The 14,506-nt window shown below is 42.5% G+C and overlaps 1 protein-coding gene across 2 annotated transcripts in view; it reads left to right on the top strand.

Moving 5' to 3' along the window:
* Nucleotides 1–2,905: 2,905 nt before the first annotated feature.
* The window catches only part of LOC124021050 (prolactin receptor-like), a 57,643-nt gene continuing 46,042 nt past the window's right edge, over nucleotides 2,906–14,506 (top strand). Inside the window, exon 1 of one of the 2 annotated variants that reach the window (XM_046336365.1) lies at nucleotides 2,906–3,281. In XM_046336365.1, the coding sequence (XP_046192321.1) occupies nucleotides 3,268–3,281 (14 nt within the window). In that variant the 5' untranslated portion in view covers nucleotides 2,906–3,267. Of the gene's footprint in view, nucleotides 3,282–7,735; nucleotides 8,328–14,506 lie in introns of those variants that run through there. The other variant, XM_046336366.1, reaches the window with a different exon arrangement.

Below are 14,506 nucleotides of genomic sequence, written 5' to 3'. Positions count from 1 at the left end.
TACCATGGTGTCGTCACTCACACACACTCCCTGCAGAGCAGATGAGACTAATTCAACGTGCTGACACATGATTAACCAGAGAAGCACTGCAGTCCTCTGCCATTAGACACCTACTAATTAATGCAGAGCCACACACTGCTTCACAAAGGATCTGCTGAGATAAACATACACCTCCACGACCACACAGCAGCCTGGCATACCTCATTTGTTAACAACAATAAATAAATAAATACAAGATCGATATCACACACTGTGGTGTAGTCCTTTGTATTGGACTTACATGTTGGCAGCCAGGCGAGGACAAGGACAACCTTATCCAATCAATTTAGATCATGTGAATCTTTATATAACACCTTTTGTAATTAATCAGAATCTCAATTCATGAGAAAATGTTATTGCCGTGCAACAAGTAGTTGCAAGGAATTTGTCTCAGTGTTACTGTCCACACATGATAATCCTAACCCTAACCCTAAACATCAACATCAACATCTATACAATACAATGCAGATAGGTTTTGTATTTTGTACAGATCGGTATTGAAATGGTTGATATTGTAATCCTCACCCTTAGTAAGGGACTCTGTGGTCAGCAAAAGGGTTGGATAGAAGTGTTTTGAGTATAGAAATATTGTTCCCTGACCCTTTTTTCCAGGACCATTGCTGTGGCAATCAGTTTGATTCCCACGGTGCTGTTGAGGCAGAGGTCATCTAGTCATCATAGATGTGAAGTATTCATCCCCCATCAGTCCAACCAGTTGAGCTTCTACTGAATGGGTGCTTCAGAGCCCAGGTCTGGTGATAATGGGGAGTTGCAGGTGGATTTCTTCTTGGTCAGACACCCTGAGGCTGAGTGCTCTCTCTCCCACACAAACACCCTGAGGCTGAGTGCTCTCTCTCCCACAAAAAAAACCCTGAGGCTGAGTGCTCTCTCTCCCACACAAACACCCTGAGGCTGAGTGTTCTCTCTCCCACACAAACACCCTGAGGCTGAGTGCTCTCTCTCCCACACAAACACCCTGAGGCTGAGTGTTCTCTCTCCCACACAAACACCCTGAGGCTGAGTGCTCTCTCTCCCACACAAACACCCTGAGGCTGAGTGCTCTCTCTCCCACACAAAAACCCTGAGGCTGAGTGCTCTCTCTCCCACACAAACACCCTGAGGCTGAGTGCTCTCTCTCCCACACAAACACCCTGAGGCTGAGTGTTCTCTCTCCCACACAAACACCCTGAGGCTGAGTGCTCTCTCTCCCACACAAACACCATGAGGCTGAGTGCTCTCTCTCCCACACAAACACCCTGAGGCTGAGTGCTCTCTCTCCCACACAAACACCCTGAGGCTGAGTGCTCTCTCTCCCACACAAACACCCTGAGGCTGAGTGCTCTCTCTCCCACACAAATACCCTAAGGCTGAGTGCTCTCTCTCCCACACAAAGTAGCCCAAATCAACAAGGGAATAGTCCTATATTTCAGCGCTGAGTTTAAAGTTTAAAGCTTGGTAGGTTATATATGCTACAGTATAGATACAGTATCTGTCCCCCTGCAGCAGTAGGAACAGAATCGGCCTACCCTAACCTATCATAACCCCACACCGATGGCTTTATCATAACCACATGTGCTTTAACACATGTCTAGATGTAAGTCAGAGGAATGGGAGGCTCATAAGAAGCCTGTATCCCCGGGGAGAGTCTCCTGACTCTGGCTGATTCTCTCTGGTCATGGGTCAGGCTGCTGGCTGGTAGGGAGCGGCCCCCACCCTGCCACCGTCTGCGGGGGACACAATTAGACCCTTGTCTCTGGTTGAAACAGATAAAGCAGATTACACCAGGCAGTTAAATGTAATTAGGAAAACACTTCTCTCTTGTTTCAGCTCCAGTCCCAGCAAGGCCAGCTAGCAGCACACTCCAGTCCACACAGATGCAGTCAGAAGCTCCCTCACTGAGAGAGTGAGGATTCAACTCTGAGAAAGGCCACGATTTGTTTATCAAACTGTTCACAGTGTTGGGATCGTATAGGGATCTGTGTGTGTGTGTGTGTGTGTGTGTGTGTGTGTGTGTGTGTGTGTGTGTGTGTGTGTGTGTGTGTGTGTGTGTGTGTGTGTGTGTGTGTGTGTGTGTGTGTGTGTGTGTGTGTGTGTGTGTGTGTGTGTGTGTGTGTGTGTGTGTGTGTGTGTGTGTGTGTGTGTGTGTGTGTGTGTGTGTGTGTGTGTGTATGTGTGTGTGTGTATTTAAGCAATAAGGCCCGAGAAGGTGTGGTATATGTCCAATATACCACGGATAAGGGCTGCTCTTATGCACAACGCAACGCAGAGTTCCTGGACACAGCCCTTAGTTAGCCGTGGTATATTAGCCGTATATCACAAACCGCCGAGGTGCCTTACTGCTATTATAAACTGGTTACCAACTTAATTAGAGCTGTAAAAATAAATGTTTTTTTATACCCGTGGTATAGTTCTGATATATCATGGCTGTCAGTCAATCAGCATTCAGGGCTCAAACCACCCAGTTTATAATATAGTACATAGGAGATGGGACACACACGAACCATCTATAGATACCTAACCTAAATACAGGCTAACGTTGACCTGTCATGCTTGCGAGCCATAAAGTATGCTTACAAAAAATTCAATCCATGTAAAATTATTATTAGTCTAAATTAACTGCCTTCAGTCATATCTTACTGAGTGAGTGTGTGGGGAGCTGTCATATTGCCAAGACCAAGTGTGTCAATTTGCAATCAGCAGAAGACACGTTTACTTGACTCCAATTGCACAGATTTGTAATTATGTGTAGACTAATAACTTGGCCGCAGGTCACTAGTAAAAATAAATGGGAGAAAGCCATAACAATGTGTCAAGGTATTGGAAAACACGAGGGGGCCGGGCAATAATCCGTGAGGCGCGCGCCAACCAACCGCCAACCGGTGCGCTGGCTGCAGAGAGAAGCTTCGAACATAGCGAACAACCAACCGTTGACGCGTACAGACACCGATGGTTTGAGGAGTTTGGCGTATGCGTTACATATTTTGGCATGTCACTGTGACTCGTTATTATTTGAAGAATACATATCTTTAGGACTTCACCTTCAAGGCACAATTTCATGAGCGTGTGAAGCGGGTGACTAGAAATGGTCTTCTGTCTAACTACCCGAAGATTTCCTCGAAGGTCTCTTTGATAATTCCGTGCGCCATCACTGAGCAAAATCCGCGTGAGAAGCAGACAGTCGCTCATAGTTTGGGACCAGGGAGATTCTGAAGGAGAGAGAGAACATTCATGTTATTTCTCAGGTAAATTCCCACATCCGGGTGTCACTTTTAAATCCATTGTTTTTGTTTTCATTGCTGTAGTCTAGCCTATTCTAATTTTCTGTTTTGTTTTATCTGTGTGAAGTTACTATTACTGACTGTGCATTGTATTGGCTACATTTTTGCAATGGATTAATTAGTTCTCTGCATTTGTCTAACGCATACAATAGCCTAACACTAATAGCAGGCTACTACATACAATAGCCTAACACTAAAAGCAGGCTACTACATGCAATAGCCTAACACCAATAGTAGCCTAGTCTACTACATTTCATTGCAGGCAGCTTCTAAATTAACAAAGTTGTATGGTAGAATAGCCTATATGTGATGCAGAATGTGGTTTAGAAATGTGAAATATTTGAAATATGTGGATTTGCATGTGAAAACATTTGGAAAGGCATCAAGAGCTGGAGCATAGCTATTTAAATGAAATTAGTATAACATCTGAAAGCTGCCTAACCAAATTCAATCAATATTCATTATGAGATGCAATGCTCTGGTATGAAGCCCTGATGTTAATTGAATGTTTTTGATAGGCTACAATATGTGATTTATTAAGGCAGAATTCATGTAAATTAATTTGTAATAGATTTTGTGTGGAAATCAAAAGGTTTCTTCTCTTCAAGAAACAACATTTGGGTCCATCCAAATTGATAAGCAGCAACACCGCCGACCAGGGATGGAAATGAAGCTAGTCCATCGCCAGTGCTTTTCAGACTGGGCTTTTGGACCCTTGGCTACAGAGAATGTCACCTGGGCTAGTAGAAATGTCATTCTACTAACCTGGCTGGCCAGTGCCCAAAATCCTTAAATTGCCTTCCTGGCGCCAGTATGTGACAATAAAAACATAATAAACTCAAACCACATCCTACCCAGCTGTATATATATATATATACCAGCTCCTCAGCTCAGCCAGACTTTAGCACCACATCATAATGTCAAGGAGTTGTACTTGGGTCATGCTAAAATGCAACACTTCCACGGCAGAAAAGTTGCTTTTCTATGACTTAAATAGCATTTCTTAAAGAAAGGAATCACCTGAACACAATTCAGAGGTGCAATCTGCAACTTAACATGAATAAAAAACACAGCCTGAAATAAATAACATAAAAATAACAAACAAACAAGCAAAAATGCATAATATGCAGTTATAAGTACCTCTTCTCCCATTTTGGAGGACAGAGAGCCCCTTTTCAAATCACCTTTCAAACATAGATATTGCTGCAACTTCATATGAAAGAAGGTTACAACAAAAATGTACAATTTCTCAATAATTAGGAATAAATGCGCTTGCTTCTTATTTGTATTTTTTTTCAGGGATGACTTCCATCTCTTTGTCAAGCATGTATTCACAGTCCCATGAAGCCTATCAGTAACCAGTTCACAACGGGACAGGTTGACTGGAGTGATCATGTATTCACAGTCCCATGAAGCCTATCAGTAACCAGTTCAACCAGTTCACATGTATTCACAGTCCCATGGGACAGGTTGACTGGAGTGATCATGTATTCACAGTCCCATGAAGCCTATCAGTAACCAGTTCAAAACCAGTTCACAACGGACAGGTTGACTGGAGTGATCATGTATTCACAGTCCCATGAAGCCTATCAGTAACCAGTTCCTTGACTGGAGTGATCAGTATTCACCCCATGAAGCCTATCAGTAACCAGTTCACGGGACAGGTTGACTGGAGTGATCATGTATTCACAGTCCCATGAAGCCTATCAGTAACCAGTTCACAACAGGGACTGGAGGTTGACTGGAAGCCTATCAGTAACCAGTCATTGACTGGATTCACAGTCCCATGAAGCCTATCAGTAACCAGTTCACAACGGGACAGGTTGACTGGAGTGATCATGTATTCACAGTCCCATGAAGCCTATCAGTAACCAGTTCACAACGGGACAGGTTGACTGGAGTGATCATGTATTCACAGTCCCATGAAGCCTATCAGTAACCAGTTCACAACGGGACAGGTTGACTGGATTCACAGTGATCATGTATTCACAGTCCCATGAAGCCTATCAGTAACCAGTTCACAACGGGACAGGTTGACTGGAGTGATCATGTATTCACAGTCCCATGAAGCCTATCAGTAACCAGTTCACAACGGGACAGGTTGTCCATGTATTCACATGAAGCCTAAGTAACCAGTTCACAACGGGACAGGTTGACTGGAGTGATCATGTATTCACAGTCCCATGAAGCCTATCAGTAACCAGTTCACAACGGGACAGGTTGACTGGAGTGATCATGTATTCACAGTCCCATGAAGCCTATCAGTAACCAGTTCACAACGGGACAGGTTGACTGGAGTGATCATGTATTCACAGTCCCATGAAGCCTATCAGTAACCAGTTCAGTGATCATTCACAGTCCCATGAAGGACAGGTTGACTGGAGTGATCATGTATTCACAGTCCCATGAAGCCTATCAGTAACCAGTTCACAACGGGACAGGTTGACTGGAGTGATCATGTATTCACAGTCCCATGAAGCCTATCAGTAACCAGTTCACAACGGGACAGGTTGACTGGAGTGATCATGTATTCACAGTCCCATGAAGCCTATCAGTAACCAGTTCACAACGGGACAGGTTGACTGGAGTGATCATGTATTCACAGTCCCATGAAGCCTATCAGTAACCAGTTCACAACTGGGTGACAGGTCCCATGACTGTAACCAGTGATTGACTGGATGATCATGTATTCACAGTCCCATGAAGCCTATCAGTAACCAGTTCACAACGGGACAGGTTGACTGGAGTGATCATGTATTCACAGTCCCATGAAGCCTATCAGTAACCAGTTCACAACGGGACAGGTTGACTGGAGTGATCATGTATTCAGTCCCAGTCCTATGAAGCCTTGACTGGATGATCATAACCCCATGTATCAACAGTTCACACGGGACAGGTTGACTGGAGTGATCATGTATTCACAGTCCCATGAAGTTCCTTGACTGGAGTCATGTAACCAGTTCAGTAACCAGTTCACACGGGACAGGTTGACTGGAGTGATCATGTATTCACAGTCCCATGAAGCCTATCAGTAACCAGTTCACAACGGGACAGGTTGACTGGAGTGATCATGTATTCACAGTCCCATGAAGCCTATCAGTAACCAGTTCACAACGGGACAGGTTGACTGGAGTGATCATGTATTCACAGTCCCATGAAGCCTATCAGTAACCAGTTCACAACGGGACAGGTTGACTGGAGTGATCATGTATTCACAGTCCCATGAAGCCTATCAGTAACCAGTTCACAACGGGACAGGTTGACTGGAGTGTTCACAACGGGACACTGGAGTGATCATGTATTCACAGTCCCATGAAGCCCATGAAGCCTATCAGTAACCAGTTCACAACGGGACAGGTTGACTGGAGTGATCATGTATTCACAGTCCCATGAAGCCTATCAGTAACCAGTTCACAACAGGACAGGTTGACTGGAGTGATCATGTATTCACAAAGCCTATCAGTAACCAGTTCAGGTTGGTTGACTGGAGTGATCATGTATTCACAGTCCCATGAAGCCTATCAGTAACCAGTTCACAACGGGACAGGTTGACTGGAGTGATCATGTATTCACAGTCCCATGAAGCCTATCAGTAACCAGTTCACAACGGGACAGGTTGACTGGAGTGATCATGTATTCACAGTCCCATGAAGCCTATCAGTAACCAGTTCACAACGGGACAGGTTGACTGGAGTGATCATGTATTCACAGTCCCATGAAGCCTATCAGTAACCAGTTCACAACGGGACAGGTTGACTGGAGTGATCATGTATTCACAGTCCCATGAAGCCTATCAGTAACCAGTTCACAACGGGACAGGTTGACTGGAGTGATCATGCGTACGATCGGCAACAAATGTCTTATACAAGCTGGAACTATGGAACTCTGGGTCAAACATTCATCTTGTTGACACATTGACTATTGAAACACACTACACCCTCAACGTTATATAAATACTTGTCTCCATAGCATATCCTGTTAATAAAACATGTAGCATATGATAAGGGTGTCGGTTTAATCACAAAGGGTGATTGTGATCAAGAAGCATTACAGCTGTTAATACATAACTGATTCAGTAAAATAATGAGAAAAATAAGTTATTCCAAGGTTTATGTATTGAGTGAGTAGAGATCGTGTGTGTGTGTGTGTGTGTGTGTGTGTGTGTGTGTGTGTGTGTGTGTGTGTGTGTGTGTGTGTGTGTGTGTGTGTGTGTGTGTGTGTGTGTGTGTGTGTGTGTGTGTGTGTGTGTGTGTGTGTGTGTGTGTGTGTGTGTGTGTGTGTGTGCGCGTGTGTATGCGTGTGTATGCGTGTGTGCGTGTGTGTGTGTGTGTGTGTGTGTGTGTGTGTGTGTGTGTGTGTGTGTGTGTGTGTGTGTGTGTGTGTGTGTGTGTGTGTGTGTGTGTGTGTGTGTGTGTGTGTGTGTGTGTGTGTGTGTGTGTGTGTGTGCGTGTGTGCGTGTGTGCATCCGTCCGTCCGTGTGTGTGAATATACATATTCAATTGGACAAAAAATATGTGCATCGGAATGCTAGTGTATGTGTGTCAATCTATCTACCCACTTGATAAGGAGGCCTACTCTGTCAGCATCAGTGACCCCAAGTGCCTCTGTTATGCCGATCGAATGCCTCCGTGCCTCTGTCTGCATGCCTGTGTTAGTACGCTGCCCGGGGGGGCTGTCACCGTGCTATGGGCTGTGGTTTCTCAGAAACCAGGTGGATAGAGAATGGGTCAATCAGGAGCTCCATGCTAGTACGTAGACACACACTTGTGTGCAGTCAGGAGAAGGCCAAAGATAGCTGCGTGTAATGTACCTCTCCAGACCTTCTTTGTCTGAGCTAACGACAGCTCAAGTGAAAAAGTCGGCCATGACAGAGTAATTTTGCCGGATCCAAACAGACCTGAAGTGTGTGAAGAATAGCTACTGGTCTACTGCAGGACTGATGAGGCTGATGTCCTGACTCGTTCTCTGTCAGTGAGGACCGAGGAGGAAATGATCATTCAACCAATGTGTGTAAGTAAACAGTGGGAAAATGTGTTGCACATCACGCAATCGTCAATTGTAATATTTGGAACTGGCTTCTGATGATGTGCTGCTGTCTCCTCTAGTTACAATCATATCGGGGTTTTGATCTCTGATTGTTTTTGCATGAGCAAAATGGGAACGTAAACGTGTGAATATGCATGTTTAAACATACTGTACATATATACACATACACAGTATACACATACACATATATATACAGAGGATACACAGTATACTCGTACACATACACACACACACACTTTTTCTAGTCAGGTCACATGGTCAAAAAAGGAGTCTACATATGAATACTAAAACTAATGCACAGACACTAACATTACATTGTTGTTACAAGGCCACTAACATACTCCTTGTTGTCATGCATGTGTGTGAGCGTGTAAAGGCTTTGAGGGTGTCTTGGGATTACCGTTGGACCATATGTTTAGGTCAGAGACTTATCTGGACTGTAAGACACTTGTTGACCTTCCAAAGGAGCAACTTTCTGTATCAATCAATTGATCAATCAATCAATCAATCAATAGTGTGATTGATTGAAATTCTATTGACAAATCTCTTCAGAGCCACTGTAAATTGAACTTGCCATTTTCCCTTCAAACATTGTTTGAGTCAGTACAACACCTCATAGGTTTGATGGCTGAAAAAAAATATGTGTGGCTGATACGGATTCATTGCTACCCAGGTACATGAAAGTGAATGTTTGATGGCATTGGTTCTTAATTGGACTATGTCTGTATGTGGTCGGCCTACTCCGTTCTGTACCATCTGAAGCATTGAAATAGCCAATTGCTGTCCAGATAGGAGCTTATTTGTTTGGATTGATTGGGTGCTGATTGATTGGATGTATGTGCGTTCTCCAGCCAACATGTGACATTGATTGATCAATTAAGGCTCAAGGAGGAAACAATGATAACTGATCTTATAAATACCGTACCTGTGTACACATTATACTATAGTAACAACATTATAATGACATTTGTATTTGTATTTATTCTGCTTAGTATTTACATGGTAATGGAGTCAAGCGTTTATAGCAGTATAGCAGGGATCATCAACTAGATTGAGCCGCGAGATGATTTATTTCTTGAGCGGATGGTTGGAGAGCCAGAACATAATTATAGATCAATTGTAGACTGGAAACTGACTGCAAAAATCCCAAACAGATATAATATTTGACTGAAACACAATAATTTCAAACCTTGCTTACATTTCTATACAATCACGTCTCTTTATTTTGCGTGGGAATACTTGGGAACAGATTTCTAAAAATTAAAATCAATTGGAGCTGATTTCCTGGTGTTTTTAAAGTATTTTATGTACAACAATGATAATGTAAAAAAAAAAATAAAAATTATTATAATCTTAATTTTGCTCAGAAAACTTGGGGGGCCAAATAAAACTGTGCTAGTTGGGGAACCCTGCAGTATAGTAACGAACATTGTAATGCCATTTATATTTGTAATTATTCTGCTTTGCCTTGTGTTTTTCAGTATGAATTTCATGAATAAGATTTAACAAGGAACTAAACATGGTCTTTTTGGGGATTTGATCAAGACTGACTGCTGAGCTGATTCCGCTCCTTGGTCTTGTGGAAGAATGGTTGTTGCTTCCCAGATTTCTGACATTTACAAATAAAATGTCAATAACCAAAGGAGGGATAACAATCTTGTATTTCTTTATTGTTGATGTTTACATATGATTTATGCTGCTGGGAGGCCATGGAGGTGTGTTTATCTCACTAGTTCCTTTGTGAAGCAGTGTGTGGCTCTGAATTCATTAGTAGGTGTCTAATGGCAGAAGACTGCAGTGCTTCTCTGGTTAATCACAGCGCACTGGGTTAGTCTTTATCTGCTTTGCAGGGAGTGTGTGCTTTGGTGTGTGTGTGCCCATATGCCTTTTTTTGTTGGGCTTTAGCATTAGTTTGAGTGTGTGCCTAGCTATCAGTGTGTATATGCAACCTGTGGCGCGTGCGTGCGTGTGTGTGTGCGTGTGTGTTTAATGGTTCAGTGCAGCTCTCTGACCCAGACCGGTATGTGTACTGGGCACTGGCTGCTTGCTGGCTGATCCACACGCCTCAGTGAGCTGTGAAATCCCTTCGTACCATATCGATTTGGCTTCCATCTATATTGACAGAGCTCAACAGAGCCACTGTAAATCCCCCCGCTCTTCTGAACCCAGCTATGGAGGGTGTTGCTATGGTAGCGGCAGAATGCAAGGCACCCAGATCTCTGATTGGTCAGCCCTGATATCAGTTGGGTACCAAGGGATTTAAGGTCAAGGGTTAAATTGTGCCAGGGCCCGCCTGGAAAACACATTTGAAAGCAGTTTTAATGGCCATTGTTAAAAGTGGAGTATCACGCCTACATCTATGAGCGAACTCAGCAAGCTGCACCAGAGCTTTTAGAGGCAACATGATTTAGGCTCCGCGATTCACCATGAGCACATACTGTAGTGAAGACTGGGGTTAAGTGTAACACTACATTATAGTGTTTAAAACAGAGTTTTTTGGTGACATTGAAGTCATCAATATATTGCTAACTTTAAGAAAGATATTGTTTAGAGTTTGTGATCTAGGACATGATTAGCCTAATTGTGTAAATGCAGATAGGCAACCAACCCTATGGTTCAGTCTATTTCTTTATCAACCCTATGGTTCAGTCTATTTCTTTATCAACCCTATGGTTCAGTCTATTTCTTTATCAACCCTATGGTTCAGTATGGTTCAGTCTATTTCTTTATCAACCCTATGGTTCAGTCTATTTCTTTATCAACCCTATGGTTCAGTCTATTTCTTTATCAACCCTATGTTCTTTATTGACAATATGCTGCATCAGTTGGGCTACAGGTGATAATGCTTATTGCTAAATAGCACACCTTTCTGATCAAATGGACCAATATGTGACTTGGATTATTTCTGTATGGAGAAATTATATTTTAGATTGGTGTCAGCATAATTTAATAGTCATTCATTTACCTTTTAAAAAGTCCCCAGAACCGACCATCTCACAGTTGTTCAGTATGACTTGGTCCACTGCAGCTATAGGAAAGTCTCCATGTTTTCCTGTTGACACTTTGATTCAGCTGGTATGCCTGATGCATCTTCAGCCCCACACTGTTTTAATAATCCAATTTTTAATTGGTTTGAATTAGAGGTCGACCGATTATGATTTTTCAATACCGATACCGATAATTGGAGGATCAAAAAAAGCCGATACCGATTAATCGTCCGATTTTTCTTTCTTTATTTGTAATAATGACAATTACAACAATACTGAATGAACACTTATTTTAACTTAATATAATACATCAATAAAATCTATTTAGCCTCAAATAAATAATGAAACATGTTCAATTTGGTTTAAATAATGCAAAAACAAAGTGTTGGAGAAGAAAGTAAAAGTGCAATATGTGCCATGTAAGAAAGCTAACGTTTAAGTTCCTTGCTCAGAACATGAGAACATATGAAAGCTGGTGGTTCCTTTTAAGATGAGTCTTCAGTATTCCCAGGTAAGAAGTTTTAAGTTGTAGTTATTATAGGAATTATAGGACTATTTCTCTCTATACCATTTGTATTTCATATACCTTTGACTATTGGATGTTCTTATAGGCACTATAGTATTGCCAGTGTAACAGTAAAGCTTCCGTCCCTCTCCTCGCTCCTACCTGGGCTCGAACCAGGAACACAACGACAACAGCCGCCCTCGAAGCATCGTTACCCATCGCTCCACAAAAGCCGCGGCCCTTGCAGAGCATGGGAAACAACCACTCCAAGTCTCAGAGCGAGTGACTTTTGAAACATTATTAGCGCGCACCCCACTAACTAGCTAGCCATTTCACATCGGTTACACCAACCTAATCTCGGGAGTTGATAGGCTCGAAGTCATAAACAGCTGCTGGCAAATGCACAAAAGTGCTGTTTGAATGAATGTTTACGAGCCTGCTGGTGCCTACCATCGCTCAGTCAGACTGCTCTATCAAGTCATAGACTTAGTTATAACATAATAACACACAGAAATACGAGCCTTAGGTCATTAATATGGTAGAATCTGGAAACTATCATCTCGAAAACAAGACGTTTATTCTGTCAGTGAAATACGGAACCGTTCCGTATTTTATCTAACAGGTGGCATCCATAAATCTAAATATTCCTGTTACATTGCACAACCTTCAATGTTATATCATAATTACGTAAAATTCTGGCAAATTAGGCGGCCCAAACAGTTGCATATACACTGACTCTGCGTGCAATGAACGCAAGAGAAGTGACACAATTTCACCTGGTTAATACTGCTAACCTGGATTTCTTTTAGCTAAATATGCAGGTTTAAAAATATATACTTCTGTGTATTGATTTTAAGAAAGGCATTGATGTTCATGGTTAGGTACACATTGGAGCAACGATTTGCACCGCATTGATTATATACAACGCAGGACACGCTGGATAAACTAGTAATATCATCAACCATGTGTAGTTAACTAGTGATTATGATTGATTGATTGTTTTTTATAAGATAAGTTTAATGCTAGCTAGCAACTTACCTTGGCTTACTGCATTCGCGAAACAGGCAGGCTACTCGTGGAGTGCAATGAGATGGAGGAGGTTAGAGCGTTGGACTGGTTAACTGTAAGGTTGCAAGATTGAATCCCCCGAGCTGACAATGTAAAAATCTGTCGTTCTGCCCCTGAACGAGGCAGTTAACCCACCGGTCCTAGACCGTCATTGAAAATAAGAATTTGTTCTTAACTGACTTGTCTAGTTAAATAAAGAATAAATAAAGGTGTAAAAAAATCTGCCAAATCGGTGTCCAAAAATGGTTATGAAAACTTGAAATCGGCCCTAATTAATCGGCCATTCCGATTAATCGGTCGACCTCTAGTTTGAATTCAGTATGGCTGATAAAAATGTTAAAGGGGATCTGGGGTAAACTTAAGAAAACCCCCTCCAGGCATCTTTGGTCTGGATTACAACCTGTTGCTGAGACCAGAGCCATGTTGGAGAGTTTGGATTACAATTTGTTGCTGAGACCAGAGTCATGTTGGAGAGTTTAGATTACAACCTGTTGCTGAGACCAGAGCCATGTTGGAGAGTTTAGATTACACCCTGTTGCTGAGACCAGAGCCATGTTGGAGAGTTTAGATTACAACCTGTTGCTGAGACCAGAGCCATGTTGGAGAGTTTAGATTACAACCTGTTGCTGAGACCAGAGCCATGTTGGAGAGTTTAGATTACAACCTGTTGCTGAGACCATGTTGGAGAGTTTGGCTTCATAACTCTATTTCTTTAATTCTTTATTGATTCAGTAATCTGTTTGAACACACACAAGGGTAAACATAATGTTAAAATAACAAATAATTGAACAAATGATAAAAATGTTGTTAAATAATAATAATGCTAAAAACATACATAAATAATTACCCTTATGAAATAGTCCAAATCCATGGAGAAAAATGATTAGCAGAGAAGAATACAAAATGGGAGAATAGAATATTGATGAACTAGAGGCTGCCATAACCGGCCCCATGGGGAGCAGCTAACAGAAAAGTTCTGCTTCATTAGATATGTCGGCATGACTACAGCTAACACATTGTGTGTGTGTGTGTGTGTGTGTGTGTGTGTGTGTGTGTGTGTGTGTGTGTGTGTGTGTGTGTGTGTGTGTGTGTGTGTGTGTGTGTGTGTGTGTGTGTGTGTGTGTGTGTGTGTGTGTGTGTGTGTGTGTGTGTGTGTGTGTGTGTGTGTGTGTGTGTGTGTGTGTGTCAGTGCTAGGCTCTGGCGTTGTCATGGGTTCTGATCCCCTCTCCTCCGCCTTCTCAGTGTCTCTGATACATACTGCATGTGTGAACTGAGTACAATATGGACGGTTTATCTGTCAGCCAGGTATTATCATAATGACTACCTATAGAACTCCCTCCTACCCATAGGGCACCTTTACTGAGCCAGTAGTTTGAAAATAGATCGACAAACTACGTTTGAGATTGTACATAGAAGTAGCAATGTACTCGTATCACTTACCTAGAGGCCAGAGAGACAGAATTACAGTGTGCTCCAGGTGGTGCATCAGTACACATAGAGGACCTCACTTCAACCCATATCCACATGTAAGACCGGCCTAGTCATCATAACAGGTTTAGAATGACTAAAGAGCCCAGAGGGT

The sequence above is a fragment of the Oncorhynchus gorbuscha genome, unplaced genomic scaffold, assembly GCF_021184085.1.
Source record: "Oncorhynchus gorbuscha isolate QuinsamMale2020 ecotype Even-year unplaced genomic scaffold, OgorEven_v1.0 Un_scaffold_1034, whole genome shotgun sequence".
Lineage (NCBI taxonomy): Eukaryota > Metazoa > Chordata > Actinopteri > Salmoniformes > Salmonidae > Oncorhynchus > Oncorhynchus gorbuscha.
This window is presented reverse-complemented; position numbering and strand designations above follow the sequence as displayed.